This window comes from Hippocampus bargibanti, linkage group LG13 (assembly GCF_051943395.1).
Source record: "Hippocampus bargibanti isolate YZ-2025 linkage group LG13, ASM5194339v1, whole genome shotgun sequence".
In the NCBI taxonomy this organism is placed as follows: domain Eukaryota; kingdom Metazoa; phylum Chordata; class Actinopteri; order Syngnathiformes; family Syngnathidae; genus Hippocampus; species Hippocampus bargibanti.
The window spans coordinates 19,448,376-19,465,242 of NC_142746.1; the positions used below are offsets into that span (position 1 = coordinate 19,448,376).

General features: G+C 39.8%; 1 protein-coding gene across 1 annotated transcript; it reads right to left on the reverse strand.

The window, feature by feature from the left end:
- Positions 1–196: 196 nt before the first annotated feature.
- On the reverse strand, positions 197–16,299 carry papolg (poly(A) polymerase gamma). Its single transcript, XM_089012332.1, is given in 24 exon segments — positions 197–2,189; positions 3,147–3,247; positions 4,162–4,265; positions 4,358–4,417; positions 4,495–4,572; positions 4,640–4,861; positions 6,092–6,173; positions 6,466–6,623; positions 6,705–6,826; positions 7,878–7,987; positions 8,171–8,290; positions 9,179–9,232; positions 9,396–9,480; positions 9,573–9,693; positions 10,902–10,974; positions 11,148–11,286; positions 12,009–12,098; positions 12,307–12,418; positions 13,129–13,182; positions 13,282–13,391; positions 14,060–14,141; positions 14,599–14,665; positions 14,866–15,024; positions 15,919–16,299. Coding segments are annotated over 24 exon segments (2,496 nt in total). The 5' UTR covers positions 15,936–16,299; the 3' UTR covers positions 197–2,013.
- Between the last annotated feature and the right edge of the window lie 568 nt (positions 16,300–16,867).

The following is a 16,867-nucleotide window of genomic DNA, read 5'->3' on the forward strand; positions in this document are numbered from 1 at the left end:
GGTGTAGAAAAGTAGTCCGCCAGCCACCGTGGTGCTGTGCGGTTTGCCAAAAACTAGTTCGTATGCCAAGATTATATTCTGGCGAATTTAATGTTCGTAAGGCGAGAAGTTCGTATGATAAAGCGTTCATAAACCGAGGTATTACAGTACTTCACATTTAAGATTGGCGCCTGAATGGCAATAACACACAGACTGCTTCAAGTTTTAGGGGTTTAATGTTGTACAGATTCATTTAAATGACATGATAACACATTACAAAAATACCCTTTCAATACATTTTAGAAACAAACATCTAAATGACCTTTTTTTTGTTAAATGTTTCTGAACAGCAAAGAGTTTTCTGAAACAGAGTGGTGTTTATTTTTTTGTTCAAAAACACCTACAATATGAATGCTATTTAAAAAAAAAGATCAAATGGTACAAATAGCAAATATAAATTAATTCATAAGAAAACCCCCATTAATGAAGCATGTGATATTTTGTTGCAAAAAAAAAAGAACATTTTGAGGAATGGGAATCTGATATTGGAGAAAAAAAACAGTGTACTGTAGAAGTTAAAAAAGAAAGAAAGAAAGCCTGTATCAAAGCAGTACCTGCTCTGAGGAAGAAGGCTTCTTGTTGGTTACAAATGCAGCAGCATGATTTTGTTCACATCACCTTTTGTGCTGTAACATACCTAGCGTCGGATTGTTATGGCAGAATGAGGGATAAGGGGGGGGGGGGTTCTCCTGATGTTTTCTAAGAACCTCCATAGGAGGTGCAGCGGGTTATTAACCCAAAACAAAGGGAAATTTGTCTCTCTCCAAAACAACCATAATATATATGTATATATATATATAGTGTATGGTGTGTGTACACACACATACACACGCATACACACACAAGCACAACAACAAAAAAATCGCAAAGCATTGAACCAGTTTTTAACCAAGCAAGCACCACAAACCTTTGCTTCACCAGCAGGGAAGTCAAAAGCTTGCTCCAGACAGGGGGCGCTATGAAGCGGGTTGAGTGTGTAGCCTTCCTAAAGCCCAGAGCCGGGGAACAGGATGGTGGTTGAGTACAGTTTTGTTTCGTGCACCATCAACTCTCAGATTGAAGCAAACCCCAGGGGGAAGGAGGAGGAAAAAAAAAAGACATGTTTTTGTTCATTTCGTAGCAATGACAAAACAAGTTTATCACTCGAAAACTAAGAATTTTCACCCCAATGTTATTTTCATCTGTAACAAGCACTGCTGAGACTATTTTTCAGAAAACAATTGCACACTTAAAAAAGACGGATACAAACCTGGAATCCTTTTCAGTGGTGGTCAAAAGAACTGTGGTTGAGATTTCTGTCAAATTCAAAGTTAACCTTCAATAAATCATTGCTGCTTGAGCTAAACTACAATGTTTGTTTTTGGAGGGGGAAAAAGAAATCAGGTCAGGAAAAAAATGTTTGAACAAGCCACAAAGAAAACTTTTTTTTTTTTAACTTTTTTTCATTTTTTTTAGATAAAACTGACATAAGCATCAAAAGACTTGACAGTGAACTTAGCTTGTTTTTCCTTAAGACGAAGACGGTATGTACATTGACATTTACTGTACACGTTTCTGTTTTGGGACAAACGAAATCTGTGTGGTGAAGGTTGACAAATAAGAGGGGTATTTTTGTTTTAAAACACAACCCCCCCCCAAAAAAAAAATATAAGAGAAGGAAAATGGGAGATGATCTTTAAAAAAAACAAGGGGACAAAAAACTGCGGCTGTCTGTGATCTCAGTTGAGTGTTTCGTAAAAAAAAAAAGCACTCTGGCTGCTGAATGCTGACAACCTCTGTGTCTTACCAAATCACCTATTGACTGGTTTTCTTTCTGGACCCGCTGGAGATCTGGCGGAGAGGTCCTTCAACGCGACAGCCAAAACTGGCCTATCTCAACGTGTCAAGTCAACTGTTGTGTTGGACCTGACCGAACAACAAAGCCCCCCCCCCCCACCTGTGCGTGTTCATGAATCCGGATGCTAATATCGGAGCTCACGCTATGTGGATTCTGGCCTTGTCCGTTTCTTTCAACCTCTTGGCCTGCTCGTCCAGGGTGGGCGAATGGGCTCGCTTGGAGGCGGCTCCATTCAAGGGGTCTGCTCCTCGGCTCACTAACGTGGGGATGGAACTGCCGACGGAGTGCGTCGAGTGTTTGGATGAGACATGTTCTACGGAGGAAAACGGGGGGGCACAAAAGCAATGTTGTTAATTTACGGAGTGTCAGATATAGAACATGACTCTCCCTCGCCATGTCATTCGTTAGCTGAATTAAATTAAAACTACCTCCGTTCTATTCCTGGAGCACTAACGTTAGCATTGGTTCTTGCTCAAGTGAACTCAGAAGTGAACTTAGAAGTCCCAAATATGTATTTCTACGAAACAGATTTATAAGCTGCAAATATTAACTCATTCACTGCCAGACATGTGCTAAGATGTGTCCGCTCCAGTGCCAGGGTTTTTGTCATTTTCACTCAAAATTGCAGGACCCACAGAATATTGAGTTGTATGACTACATAAACATTCGATGCAGTGTAAGAAACCTTGGACTCTCTTCTTTCACCAGAAAAAAAGTTAATTCCTAAGTTATATGGTTCTGGAGTTATCCGAGCTTGAAATGGGGGCAGGTATACATATACTACTACTACTAATAATAATAATAATACATTTAATTTCTAAGCGCCTTTCAAAACAGCCAAGGACACTTTACAGTCACGGGATAATAACTTTTTTTTTGTGTGCAAGTGAGCAGCGGCAGCCATTTGCGCCAGCGTTCACTCTACCTGGAAGTAACACAGCAGCAAAGTTACGGGCAAATGCTCCCCTCTCGTGGGAGGGAAAAACATCGCCAGAGGTCTGAACAGCACTTCATCGGCACATCCCTGCCCTGAAAGAAAAACCCGAACAAATTCGGGGATGGCACTTCACGTCATATTTTCAATTCACGCATAAATTCGGGAATGGCAGCGAATGGGTTAGGCAAGGGGAAAAGGATAAGCCAACTGCCATTTTATGCCATGTGACTTTTTTTTACGCTGAAGCGAAGTATACAGTGAATGGTTTTGACAACGGCAGTGATGAACAATCCCATGTTCAGTGTTTAGCAGCAACAAAGACGAGACACTCACTGGAACCGATAACTGGAATGAACATGCCCCTTTCTTGATTGGCAGGAGGCACCTCTGGAGTTCGGGTGGCCTCAAATACAGGAGCCTTGGGAGGTGTGATGCTGCAGATGATCAAAACAGACAAGATAAGTGAGAGAGGTGAGGAACCAAATACATTGATACCTCGGCTTACGAACGCTTTAGCTCACAAATTGTTCGCTTTACGAACGTTAAATCCACGAGAATATAATCTTGGTGTATGAACTAGTTTTCGGCGGACGAACCAAACCTCACAGCACCACGGTGGCTGTCAGACTAGTTTTCCCACACCCACTTTCGTTGAGTGCAGACATGGTTTGTTATCGAGTGGAGTACTTTTTCTATTATGGGACTGAAAAAGACCCCACCACAGACTAGTGTTGAGCCGAAGAGGACACAAAAGAAAATTACGGTTGAGCAGAAGAGTTGTGCGCTTATGTAACTTAGCGTCCCAGTACCAGTATGCTAAGTTGACCATTGCTACGCGTGGCTAAGGGTGTTTCAGTGTTGTCTAAGCAGGCAATAGAAGAGGTTGAAAAATGTCTGTTGATTTGGATTAACGAAAAGCAGCTGCCAGGGCACAGTGTGACTGAGGGTATTATCGCCGAGAAAGCACGGCAACTTCACTCGGATATCATCAAGAGGCAACTACATCAATGACCATCACAAAGGTAAATAAAACAACTTTATTATAAGGTACAGTTTATTTCTTTAATTACAACGCAATATCATATATTTATTATACATAAAATAAGGTATATTCTGTGTAGTTTTAAGGCGTATTTAGTAGAAAATTATGTTTTATGGGGACCTGGGAACGGATTATTGTCATTTTAAATGGTTTCTTATGGGAACAAATTTTTGGAAGACAAATTTTGGCTGTACACACACTTTCTGGGAACCAATTAAGTTCATAAGCTGAGATATCACTGTATTATGAACAATTTCACTGACTATCTTTGCAGCTAGGACTGAATGGTCGTCCCAAAAAACTCACTTGTGGCGGTTGAGGGCGAGTTTGATGGAATTTTTGACCACGCGACAGCTGTTGTTGGCTGGCAGGGGTGAGGATGCGTCAGGCAATTCCATGCTGGGAAGTCTCTGATGGCAAAGACAAAAAAAAAAAAAAAAACATTTATTCCATAAGCGCTGGGTTATTTAGAAACCAAACTCCTCAGGAAGCGAAGCTTCACCTGTGTTCTTGGAGTATCTAAGGTTGGAATGGGCTTAGCCTTTGATTCTGATAGAGGAGTCTAATGGTGAACAGGTAAAATGATGTCAAATCTGATGAGTGGAAGAAAAAATAAGGCGAAAAAGAGTAAAGATCTACCGTTGCAGATTTTTCTCGAGGAGTGTCTGACGAAGGTGGAAATGGTTCCTTGAATGTCGAATCATCATTGGAGGCAACCTGCCAGGAAAGGTGGAATCATAATAGTAAATATCTTGAGGAAGCACAAGTGCCGAGGTCGTCTTACCTCCGTGTCTTTGTGCCTGTTGGCCACGTCTTCCTCCGGAGGAGAATCTGGTGTCTTGGCTGCTCCGTTGACAGAATCCTCCTGGCTGTCTGGTTCCTCTTTGGGGCTGCTTGCGGCATTGGGCATCAGATTTTCGCTAAGTGTTGCGGAGTCAGAGCTGCTGCCTGGAACAAGAGGTTAGGCGAGTTCAGGCCCCGATCCGCCGAGATGGCTTACGATTGGCTGCATAGAGCAGAGGTCCCAAACACCCGGGCCGCGGACCGGTACGTGGGTCATTTGGTATCGCGCCGCGCAGAAAGAATAAATAGTTGACATAATTTCCGTTTTATTTATTATCTGAGTCCGAACTATGTTTTATTTTGAAAAATGAAAAATTACCAGATTACATCCGTTCTATGACTTACTCTTGACGCATGTCAAAACGCTTGTGTAGGTCATGTGATACATACCACTAAAATTAGCCCACCGTAAGCTAGCAAAATAGGTAAAAAACAAACTTATCATGAAAGTTTCTTTTCGAAGGGGAAAAGGCGCAGTGAGGAGACTGAAGAAGAGCCTACGACTTCTAAGAAGAAAAAGGCTGCATTTAACAGACAATACCAGGAGTCCTGGTATTGACATCGTATTTGTGAAGCGGGGTTTTCTGCAGTCACAGCAACCAAAACAAAACTATGGAGTAGACTGGACATAAGCAAGACACTTCGGGTGTCATTGTCTCCCATTATCCCTAGATGGGACCGTCTTGTTGCAGAGAAACAAGCTCAGGGGTCCCACTGATTCAGTTGCAGTGAGTTGTATTTTTCATGCGCTTTGTACTTGTTTTTGTGGTGTATTTGCAGACACGTTTAAACATTACCATGGTGACCATAGAGCGTTCAGGGGCAGAGATGATGTTACATATGTTGTTATTGGCGCGATGTTACCAGCACTCTGCTAATAAAGTTGTATAAATATACACAATGGATTCACGTTTATGATTATATTTAAAAGAAAGAAAAAAAAAAACAGTTGCCATGCCTATGGTATCATTTTATTTTGTTGTATTTATCCGCCGGTCCGTGAAAATATTGTCTGACATTAAACCGGTCCGTGGCGCTAAAAAGGTTGGGGACCACTGGCGTAGAGTATGTGGCGAGGAGGAAATCCCTCTTCTCAGTTGACGCTACAGGAGGACGCGATGCATAACAAAAGGTAATGGCTGCTGGCACGTAATTCAGTAATTATATGCCAGCAGCTTCAGTAATGGCTTACTGAAGACCCAAGGATATAAGTCGTCGGACTACAGTAGTTGTGAATTATTATGTTTCATACTTCCCCATTCAGTGATTGACTTAAATATAGATTACATACAAAATATAGCAGTGAAGCAATTTACGAACAAATTCACATTACGAACGACCGTTCGAAACGTATCTCGTTCGTGAGGTGGGGAGCGTCTGTACTCACTTGAACCAAGAGTAATGGACCGGCTTGGTCTGGTGCCGAGCTGGCTGCAGGGGAAGCCTCAAGAATAAGCGTCTTGGGAGGGCTGACCCTACAGAAGGAAAATAGCTACATCAATGAAGTTTCAATGGCAAAGTATGTTGAATAATTTTTAAGATACAGTAAAGTCTCGTTATATCGATATTCAAGGGAGTCCGAAAAAATATCGATATAACCGGGACTATCGATATATCCGACCCTGTTTGCATGTAATTTTCTCCGTGCGTGCATAGAAATAGTATCGATATAACCGGGACTATCGATATATCCGATATCGATATAACGAGACTTTACTGTATATGAATAATACATTCATAATATTTAGATTTATTATTTTTTTTTACCCATCGTCTGTGTCTGGTGTATGCTTGGGGGGTTTGATCGTGGGGGAGCTGAAGGGAGTCCCCGAGTCCGTGTCTCTTGAGCTGTCCAGGTGACTGCTGTCCAGAGAGATCCTCTTTGAGCTGCCTCCATTCGAGTTGCGATTCACTTCCGCTATGCTCTGACAAGGGAGATATATTTAGGAATCAATGAGTGAAAAATGACACGTTTCTTTCCCCCCCAAAAAATTATAAAAGCTCACCCTCTTCTTCCTCTGAACTAATTCCGCAGGAAGATATTGATGGAGTTGTTTCTTCTTGACATGAGTCGCTTCAATCTTCATTCCATCTTTCAGCATGTTGATGTTGTTGGCTTGTCTATACACTAGAAACAGGAGGGGTAGGTACATTTTAGTCACATGAAGGCAGATGGGACTAGTGTGTTATTGCTGTGCTGTGAGGTATTTGAAACCGGTGATTTTGGAGTCTTTTTTCTGTCATACTTCAATGACAGATGATTATCACAAAACTAAAATAAATAAATCATACAAATACAGGTCAGATAACATGAAGGCTAGCCAAAGACGTTAAAAAAAAGAAAAAAGGAAGGTTCATATTAAGACTTCCAGGCTTTGGGACTATCACAATAATCACGAGATAAAGGGAAAACTGCCAACAGCAGTGAACCTTCACACAAGTGGTTGGTAAGCCAAAATTAATTGAAGAAACCAGTGGTAACTCATTCAGATCACTAAAGAGTTCACAACAACATAGTTGATTTGACTATTGGAAAGACAATGGCGCAAAAATGGTATGCGTGTTCCAAAATTGGGGTTAAAAAAATACAACACGCACTAAGCCAACTCCAAAAGTTATTTTTTTTATTATATTTCATTGACAGACAAGTCTTTTTTATGTGGTGTAGAGCCTATTATAACAGGTGCAAAACATGATTTGATAAAATCATTACAACAATAAAATATGGTGACCCTTGGGGCTGCTTTCCTATTTCAGGATCAGCACCATGATTACATTGAAATTATTCTTCAAGGAGGACGACAAAATTCCTATGAAGTGAGGATCGCTGATCGACTCATCACCAGTTAACACTACCATGCTTTGCACAACCAGTATTTAGTTTTCGGGGGGAAATTACTAATGTTTGTAGTCCCCCCCCTAATAAATATAATTGTTGAGAAACTTGGTTTGTCATTGTAAAATGGTAAAGTGTAATAATTATGACAATTAAGAAACTAAATCAGGATCGGGCAATATTTTTTCATGTCACTCTTTTTTTAATTTTTGTATTTATAAAGGAATTTCAAGTAAGACAATGTCCATTGTGAACCCAACTACCCATTTCACAATTGTAATGCAAAAAATTACAGCGACTACTAATAAATTTGAAAGACAAGTATGTTAGAGAGACTACCAACCAGTGTCCGTGAATGACTGGATATCATATGTAAGATCAATGTTTACACTCTCCGCATTCTCCACTTTCTTGAAAATGATTCCAATGAACCACATGGACACAAAGTCATTCCTGAAAGACATAAAAATAGACCTCATTTGACATTTTAATGTTTTTTTTTTGTCATACATTATTAAAAGTGTTGTCCAAATGGGTAATCTTTTTGAATTTTTACTACTTGGGCAGGGGAGGACAGGGGAATAAACAAACAAACAAACAAACAAACAAACAAACAAATAAATGTAAAGGACTCACTCATTGCGGTTCTCCTTGGACCCAGGGAAGGACTGAGGATTGACATGAGCCAAGGTAATATATTCATTCCTCTCCAGGTTTCCCACCAAAACTCGAATCTTTGACTCAACAAGTCCAATCCTGCAGGAAAATGCATTCATTGTTTTGATTGAATCGGGTTCTGGGCTGACATACCCTGAAGTTTGTTTTTACAAAATATTTTATTGTTTTGACAAATTTTTCTGTCAAATACATTACTTTTTAATCCTAAACGCTTATTCCTCACGAGGGATGCGGGGGTGATGGAGCCTATCCTAGCTGCCTTTGACCAGCCAAGAAGAAGAAGAAACAAACAACCATCCGTACTCACACCTAGGGTCAGTTTGGAGTGTTCAATAAGCCTGCCATGCATGTTTTTGAAATGTAGGAGGACCCAGAGAAAACCCACACAGGCCTGGAATAACATGCAAACTCCACACAGGGTGATTGAAGTCGATGTGCTAACCACTAAACGACTGGGCCAGTGCAATTTGTGGACATTAACATTACCGTATTTTCCGCAATATAAGGAACACCCAAAAGCCTTCTTTTTTTTTTTTTTTTCAAAAGATGAACATGCGCCTTATAATCCCGTGCGATTTATACAGTAAAGTCTCGTTATATCGATATTCAAGGGAGTCCGAAAAAATATCGATATAACCGGGACTATCGATATATCCGACCCTGTTTGCATGTAATTTTCTCAGTGCGTGCATAGAAATAGTATCGATATAACCGGGACTATCGATATATCCGATATCGATATAACGAGACTTTACTGTATATGGAAACAGTTTGAAAATACACCATTCATTGGAGGCGCACTTATAATCTGGTGTGTCTTATACCGCGGGAAAAAAACACAATTGCGCCCATCTGATGTGGCTGATACACTTTTGTGCTTGTACATCTAGAATCTGTAAATTTGCATTCTTTCAAAGAAGACATTTTAATTAGATGCCCACTTGGACATTTATTGACGGTACTTACCATTCTAAATGATTTTCTTCTGTGGATGCACTGGCTGTCAACACGATATAATGTCTGTGAAACAAGGTGTAGATCACAAATGAAAACACTGTTGCTGCCTCATTGATAAGCTTAAAAATTACATAGAAAATTAGTGAATTTCACATTTCTCCTACTTGAACGACTAGAAATTGCAACAGAAATTAGTTTAACAACACTGGTCTAACTCAATGCTTACTTGTATTTTTGGAAGAAATTGGGCGGCTCAAAGAGCTTTGGCCATTCATTTTTTCCCTGAAGGATCTCATCTGTGACACTGAGACCTGGCAAGATGAGAAATAAAAGAAAAAGCAGGATTAATTGAATCATTAAAAGGAACGTTAACTTCTTTTGAATTCATTGTCGGAGCAGTTACCATATTTAAATTCCTCGCTCATAATGGTGCGCGTTGATGTGGAAACGTTGTATGTGGAGTTTTGTTGGGGGTAGGCTGGAGTGATAATGGGCATCAGGTGATATCTGTCAGATGGGTTCACCTAAAGAAGAGGAAGCAGATCAATTATTCCACAAGTGAAGAGAGTGAGGAGTGTGGTGGCGGTGTGGGGGCCGTTTTATCCACCCCAGTGAAATATTGAGTAATGTTTTACATTTATCGGATGACAAGAACAAATCAGAACAATGTTTTTTTTTTTTAATGAAATAAGCATTGTGTCATAACTGTAGCAGAGGCTATGGGAGATTTTTTTTTAAATAAATAAAAAATATATAATTACAGTGATACCTCGGCTTACGAATGTTTCAGTTCACAAACTTTTCGCCTTCTGAACATTAAATTTGTGAGAATATAATCTTAGCATACAAATTAGTTTTCGGCGGACGAACCAAACCACGCAGCGCCACGGTGGCTGGCGGACTAGTTTTTGGCGGATAAACACCAAACCACACGGACAAACGGCGCCACAGTGGCTAGCGGACTGATTTTCCACACCCCTTTCTTTGAGTGCAGACGTGGTTTGTTATCGAGTAGAGTACTTTTGCTATTATGGGACCGAAAAAGACCCCAACACAGGCTAGTTTGTGTTAAGCGGAAGAGGACAAAAACAAAATTACGGTCTAGCAGAAAAAAGTGGTTGTCGAAAAACACGAACGAGGTGTGCGTTTGTGGGACTTAGCGTCCCAGTACCAGTATGCTGACTTGACCATTGCTACGTGTGGCTCAGGGTGTTTCTGTGTTGTCGAAGCAGACAATAGAAAAGGTTGAAAATGTCTGTTGATTTGGATTAACAAAAAGCAGCGAGCAGGGGACCGTGTGAGTGAGGGTATTATCGCAGAGAAAGCACGGCAACTTCACTCGGATATCATCAAGAGGTAACTACATCAAGGACAATCACAAAGGTAAATAAAACGACTTTATTATACAGTAGTTTATTTCTTTAGTTACAATACAATAGCACATTTACAATACATAAAATAAGGTATATTTTGTGTAGTTTTAAGGCTTAATTAGTGGACAATTGTGTTTTATAGGGACCTGGGAACGGATTATTCTCATTTTTAATGGTTTCTATGGGAAATAAATGTTTGGCAGACGAACTTTTCGCCTTACACACACTTTGTGGGAACCAATTAAATTCGTAAGCTGAAGTATCACTGTAATCGGGTTTCAACCCCAAGCATAGACCATATTTCAGCTCCATGTCTTATCCTAAAAGGGTGGCAACACCATACAGGCATTATAACTCACTCTCGGATCCCACACAGGTAGATTTAGATTGCTGTCCTCGGGTTGTTTCAAAAGCACAGGGTTTGGCCACTCCCTGAGAGGAAGGAGATTTTCACATTGATCAACAAAAAAAAAAAAACGAAATTTACATTAAATAGAAGTGTAATGGAATCATTCCTAGTCGGAAGGCGCTCTCAATACAGTAGCTATGTTTCAGCAGTGTTTCTTGGAACAATTCTATGCAAGTGAAAACAAGAATAACCTCACCATTTGGAGAATACTAAGAAGAATTTGTGAACGAGGGTGGCAGCAACAGCATTAGGGTAGAGTTGGCAAGTCCTTGCGACAAGCATGGCCCACGAGACTCCACCGAGAAAGCCGAGCATGTTGGAATAGATCCCACGACCTGTTGTACAAATTTACATTAAACTACAATAATACAGTACAGTGAGACCTCAACTTACAAATACCTCAACTTACAAACGTTTTGTCTTACAAACTTCAAATTTATGAAAATTAAACCTTACAATAAGCACTATTTTCATAATACACACCCACCACGGCTGGCGGAGTGATCTTCGGCGGAAGCACACGACCGAACAGCACCAGAGGTTAAGTTACCAACTCCTGACTCTCCTTCCATAAGACATCAACGACCATCAAAAAGGTAAATAAAACTTTATTTTACAGCACAGTTTATTTCTTTAATTACAGTCGTCATGTAATGCGCCTCTCTTTCCAAACAGCAATTCCCTTTGACCTTCGACCTCCAACGCCAAGTGACTTTATGATACAATGCAGTTTATTTCTTTCATTACAATACAATAGCACATTTATTATACATATAATAAGGTATGTTGTGTGTAGTTTTAAGGCTTATTTAGTTGAAAAGTATATTTTATGGAAACCCGGGAACGGATTATTCCCATTTTTTTTTAGATACACACTTTTCGCCTTACACACTCTGTCTGGGAACCAATTAAGTTTGTAAGTTGAGGTCTCACTGTATTTTAGTAGTCGGGGGTACAACAAACAGACCATTTATGCTAACATCTCCACATGTGTGCAATATGGAAAAAAAAAGCTGGCAGGCAAATAAAGATTCCACATTCAACCTAACAATCTTACGTTTTGCCCAAAGTTTAATGGCTCTCAAGGTCAGCCTGAAGTTTTCTTTGTTTGGCACCAAGTAAAGGATTTCATCAGTCACTCGACAACCTGTAATCAGAAAAGATATCAGAAATCAGCACGGAGAGGAAGCTGCAGATACCCGTTCGAAGCAATGCCGTTGCAACGTCATTAGTTGAAGTACCATTGCATTTTGATAAAAGTGTTTTGGAATTCATACACCCGCATCTGAAATCAACTCATAACTAAGAATGTCAGGACGGGTTTACAAAAAAAAAAAAAAAAAAAAAGGGTTTACCATTAAGACTTCGAATACAACGAATGTCTAGATTTCTGAGAATCGAATCCCCCCGCAGGTCAAGGTTGTCTGGAATAGATTGTAAGGCCAGTCTGGCAAAAAGCAGGTCAATCTGATAAGAAGCACAAAAATAACAAAGTAATGTATCATACATTTTTTAAATCATCAATCAATACTGGTAAACAGGAAAAACAATAAAAATAGGTAAATTTTGAATGTTAACGATTTATATCAGATTATTTATGAATGGACAAGTTGTGTGTCCAGTTCCTCTGCTGCCTTCCGCCTAAACATGGAGGAGGGACCTACGAGATAAATCTCGAAATTCGGCGTGTCAACATTTAAACTTGGAAAGATTCGGAGCAGGGGAATTCTAGGAATGAGGCTGACACTTCGGTCCACATGTCCACCATTTCGTTGCAAGCAAACCTGTACTCATCTGACAAAGTTGTCAATCACTTTTACACACTCCTCTTTCGGGAGGGTGACCCAAAAAGATGCGTCCTACTGAGTCCCTCACTGCAGCAATGTTTTCTCCCGAAAGAGGAGTGTGTATCTTTTTGGGTCACCCTGTAGTTTCCGCTTCCAACCAGAGGTCAGGCCCATAATTAACACAAAGGCTCAACGAATAGAGTGGATACTGAAGATAATATGTGCGCTAATGTACAGTTCGAAACAAAAACAAAATGGTGCAATACCTGAATGCAAATAATCATCTTGAAAACATCAGGTCAGAATAGACCTTCACCCAATAAATGATTTTTGTATTTGTAGCGTATTTTACCCACAATGTTGTTTTACTTTTGTCTTGAAGAAACTTACCTCTATTCCATCAAATTTGAATTTTATCACAGGAACAAATGCATCTTCAACAGCCTTAAAAACAACAACAAAGCCATGATCACAAGCGGATTCTAGCAACATCTGACGCTACTGAAAATGTGATTAATATTAACAAAACACGGCATAACTTACCCTCAGGTCCTTGATCTCTTCATGCTGTTTAATTTTCTCAAAGAAAGATTGAAAAAAGTCACTCCTTTCTACATGACGAGGAGCCACACACAGGGCGTCGATATCAGCTCCTGCAATGAACACCATCTGATCAGCAATATTTGGGGATCAGTCATTTGTTACTTTCTTAGAAACCATGACGTGGAAGGACATTTCAAGAGGATTCAGAAGTCAAACAACGACATGGCTGTCATTTAAATTTGCTGCAAATTCAATTATCTCAAGATTGGTTGTCACCTGCGTAGCCTCAAGACATCCCAAGATTGATGGAGCAATAGAACCCAAGGATATAAACAAAAGTCCATGTTGCACAATGCACTTTTTCTATTGATAGCCGAGCCAAAAAGCTCAAGTCTTCTCTAATGTGTCAAAATGAATTGTATATTGCAGTCTACATTCTATTTGATACAAATTGCTTTAACAACCAGCAAAGTGACTACGTGTCATTGTTTAAATAGGAAGTTTGCAAGCGCTTGAATGTGCCTATGATCCTAATTACTAATGTTGGTATATGACATGAGTAATCTTCATTTGTACAAGATTAATCATTTGTACATACCACATACCAATATCCAGGTCATATTTTTCAAAGATTTATTTATTTATTGGTCAATGTAATTTGAAATAAGCAACCCAAAGTTGTCTGTTCATAATGAGCCAAAAATGACAACTTTTACATGTATTCCCTAAAGCGGACTAAAATGTATTTTAAAAATCTGTAATGTGTGACATGACATACCTTTTGTGTGCACTCCAAGACGATATGAACCAAATGTAAATATCTTGCCCCCAACGCTACTTATAGCTGAGGGCGGAAGGTTCTGTTGAAGACAACATGATTTAATTTATCTATAAGCAAAAATGTTTCATTGAGTATCATAAACCCGCCATTTATCAACGAACACCACTGAAGTAGACAAAAAAAAAACATATTACATTAGCGTTTGACCTTCACACAGCTAGATGCATTTAGTTGATGTAAAAATAGACGGAGAGACTTCATATTTCTACTTCTGAAGCAGTGGAAAATGCAGAAACAAGTACAAACGAACAATGGGGGCCACACTAAGATTACGTTAACTCTGTTTTCCAGTTGTTGACCATTTTTTTGTTGGGAAAGATCAGGTGTTGAAATTGGCTGTAAACCTCGGCAGACAAACTGGTTGCCAACAGTGGACAACTCACAAAAACTAGTTGGTGAAACACACTCAAACTAATAGATCAATTATGCCGGGTCGCATCACTTCATTTATGGTGCTCTAAGGTCATCCAGCATACCTTTAATTGACTGATCTCTGCGATCCATTCTTTGACAAAGTTATTCAATTTTCCCAAAACAGCAAGTCTAAAAAGAGAGAAAAGCAGGGGGTCATTACATAGGACGTAAGTTCCAAATTTACCTGACAATAGCATCACAAAAACAAGAACTCAGTCACAGACCCACTGAGACAAATAATATTTAAGAGAGATGGAAATAAAATCTCACAACCCTTCTGAGGATAAAGCGGTCTGGAAAATGAATGAATATAGAATGCCTACACTTACCTATGATTTAGTTCCTCTTCGTCTTCAAACACCCCAAATGGCTTCATAGCATCGCAGAGCTTCTTGGTGTACTGGTGATCTATGTCTCTTGGAGGTGCAAGGCTAATTGCAGATGTAATGCCATAGTGTTTTTGAGGCTGCTGCCCTCCAGGCATATTGCTGGAAAGTATCAGGAAATAGAATTAAGAAACAAGCAACAACAACAACAACAACAACAAAAAAACACAGACAGCCAATGATACGAATGTCTTTCTCATTCAGAGTATCTGTATTTAGAATATGTGTACATAATAGGAAAAAAAAGCACTAGTTTGCAATTTTCCAGGAAAGACCTGTAATACAGCGAAGCACCCCAAAAACATGATTTGCAGATACGAGTTCGTGGTTTCGTCGAGTTGATGAGAACTGCCATGCACAAACGTCCGAAAACGTCCACTTTACATTACATTTTTACATGGGTCGAACGAACAACTTCATTATCCTCCACACAAATCAATCAAAGTGTATAACCTCGATGGTTATTTTACAAACATGTTCGGGTGCCATTTACAACTTCGCCAAGTTGCAGCACACATGAGAAGTGAACCATTTGATCGAGCCAAAAAATATTCGATATCCCTAAAGAGACATCTAAATTTCACGCATTCCAAAGGACATTGAAGCTTTCCACTAAACAATTCGGCATCAGCAGACGGAAATGAACGTTAGCAAAGAGGTCGCTAACAGGTTGGAAACGCGAGCGGGTTAATTTAGCTTGAGCGTAAACGTTAGCTTTCTGTTACGATGAAAACGACTTGTTAAGCATATTTCAGGCAGACAAGAACAGTTGACACATGGTCTCGGCCAAATTTCACATGCATCCGCTTCAACGCATGGCCTCACTTTCACAGTTATTACACAAACTACAATGTAACGGCCTAGCCAACAATCGATAGCGGCAGGCCTTGTTATGACAGTTAGCTATGCTAAAGCTAGCTTTTAGCCTATTCTTTGATTGTTAAACGCAAATAAAATGCTGATTGCTGTGAAGTAAGGCTCCTCGATTGAACTTACCTTGACATTTCTTTCATGACACTCAAAAGAGACGAGCTCTATTCTTGCTGCGAAGCTGTGAGACACTAAGAAGGTCAGCTAGAAGAAATAATAACAGCCTCGACCAGATTACAACAATAGTCACTTTTCCAGAGAACAGTTCAAAACCTTGCAAATGAACCGGAATCACTTGTTATAAGTTATCATTTCCGTTTGAAATCGTTAAAGATATCCCAATCCTGCAAAATATATCTATCAAAAGTCATAGGAATTCCTCAAGGCGGTTAGTTTTAACACGCGCCCGGGCGCTGTTCGGACCCTTTTATTGGAAACTACAACTCTGCAGGCGTTTGTGGGGATTACGTCGGCGTGCAAAGCAGCGCGCCGCAACGTCTGTACGGCCAGTGGATCACGTGACTATTGGGCCCGCCGTTTAGTATCAATCTATCATACGATTCAACTTGTGTTCAATCGTACCTTACATTGCGGGGGTTTCTGAAAAACCACAAAGAGTCCTTTGGCAACACAAAATTCCTACTTATTTCACACTTTAATGCCAAAATTAGTCCATCTGAAAGATAGGCTGCCAAATGAAAAACAAAGTAATGTAGTTTATTTAATACATTGTAAGAATGAAAATTGTAAAGAGCAATACATTGGGGAGACTAAACAATTTCTAAAAAAATACTTTATCAACATTGCAGGGATAATACTAGTGAGCCTCAATCGGCAGTACATATGCACCTAAAAGCTAGCAACCACTCATTTGACGACAATGAGGTTCAAATTTTAAGGAAAAAAAATAGATCGTTCAAAAGGGGAGTAAAAGAAGCTATTTTTATAAAACAGCAAAATCCTTCACTAAACCGCCATGGTGGAGTGAGGTTCAATTTGGATCGTTCGTACAACAGACTGCTTAGGCAATATAGGCTTTGTTATGCTGATGAGGTGATACCAGAGCAAGTGGGGC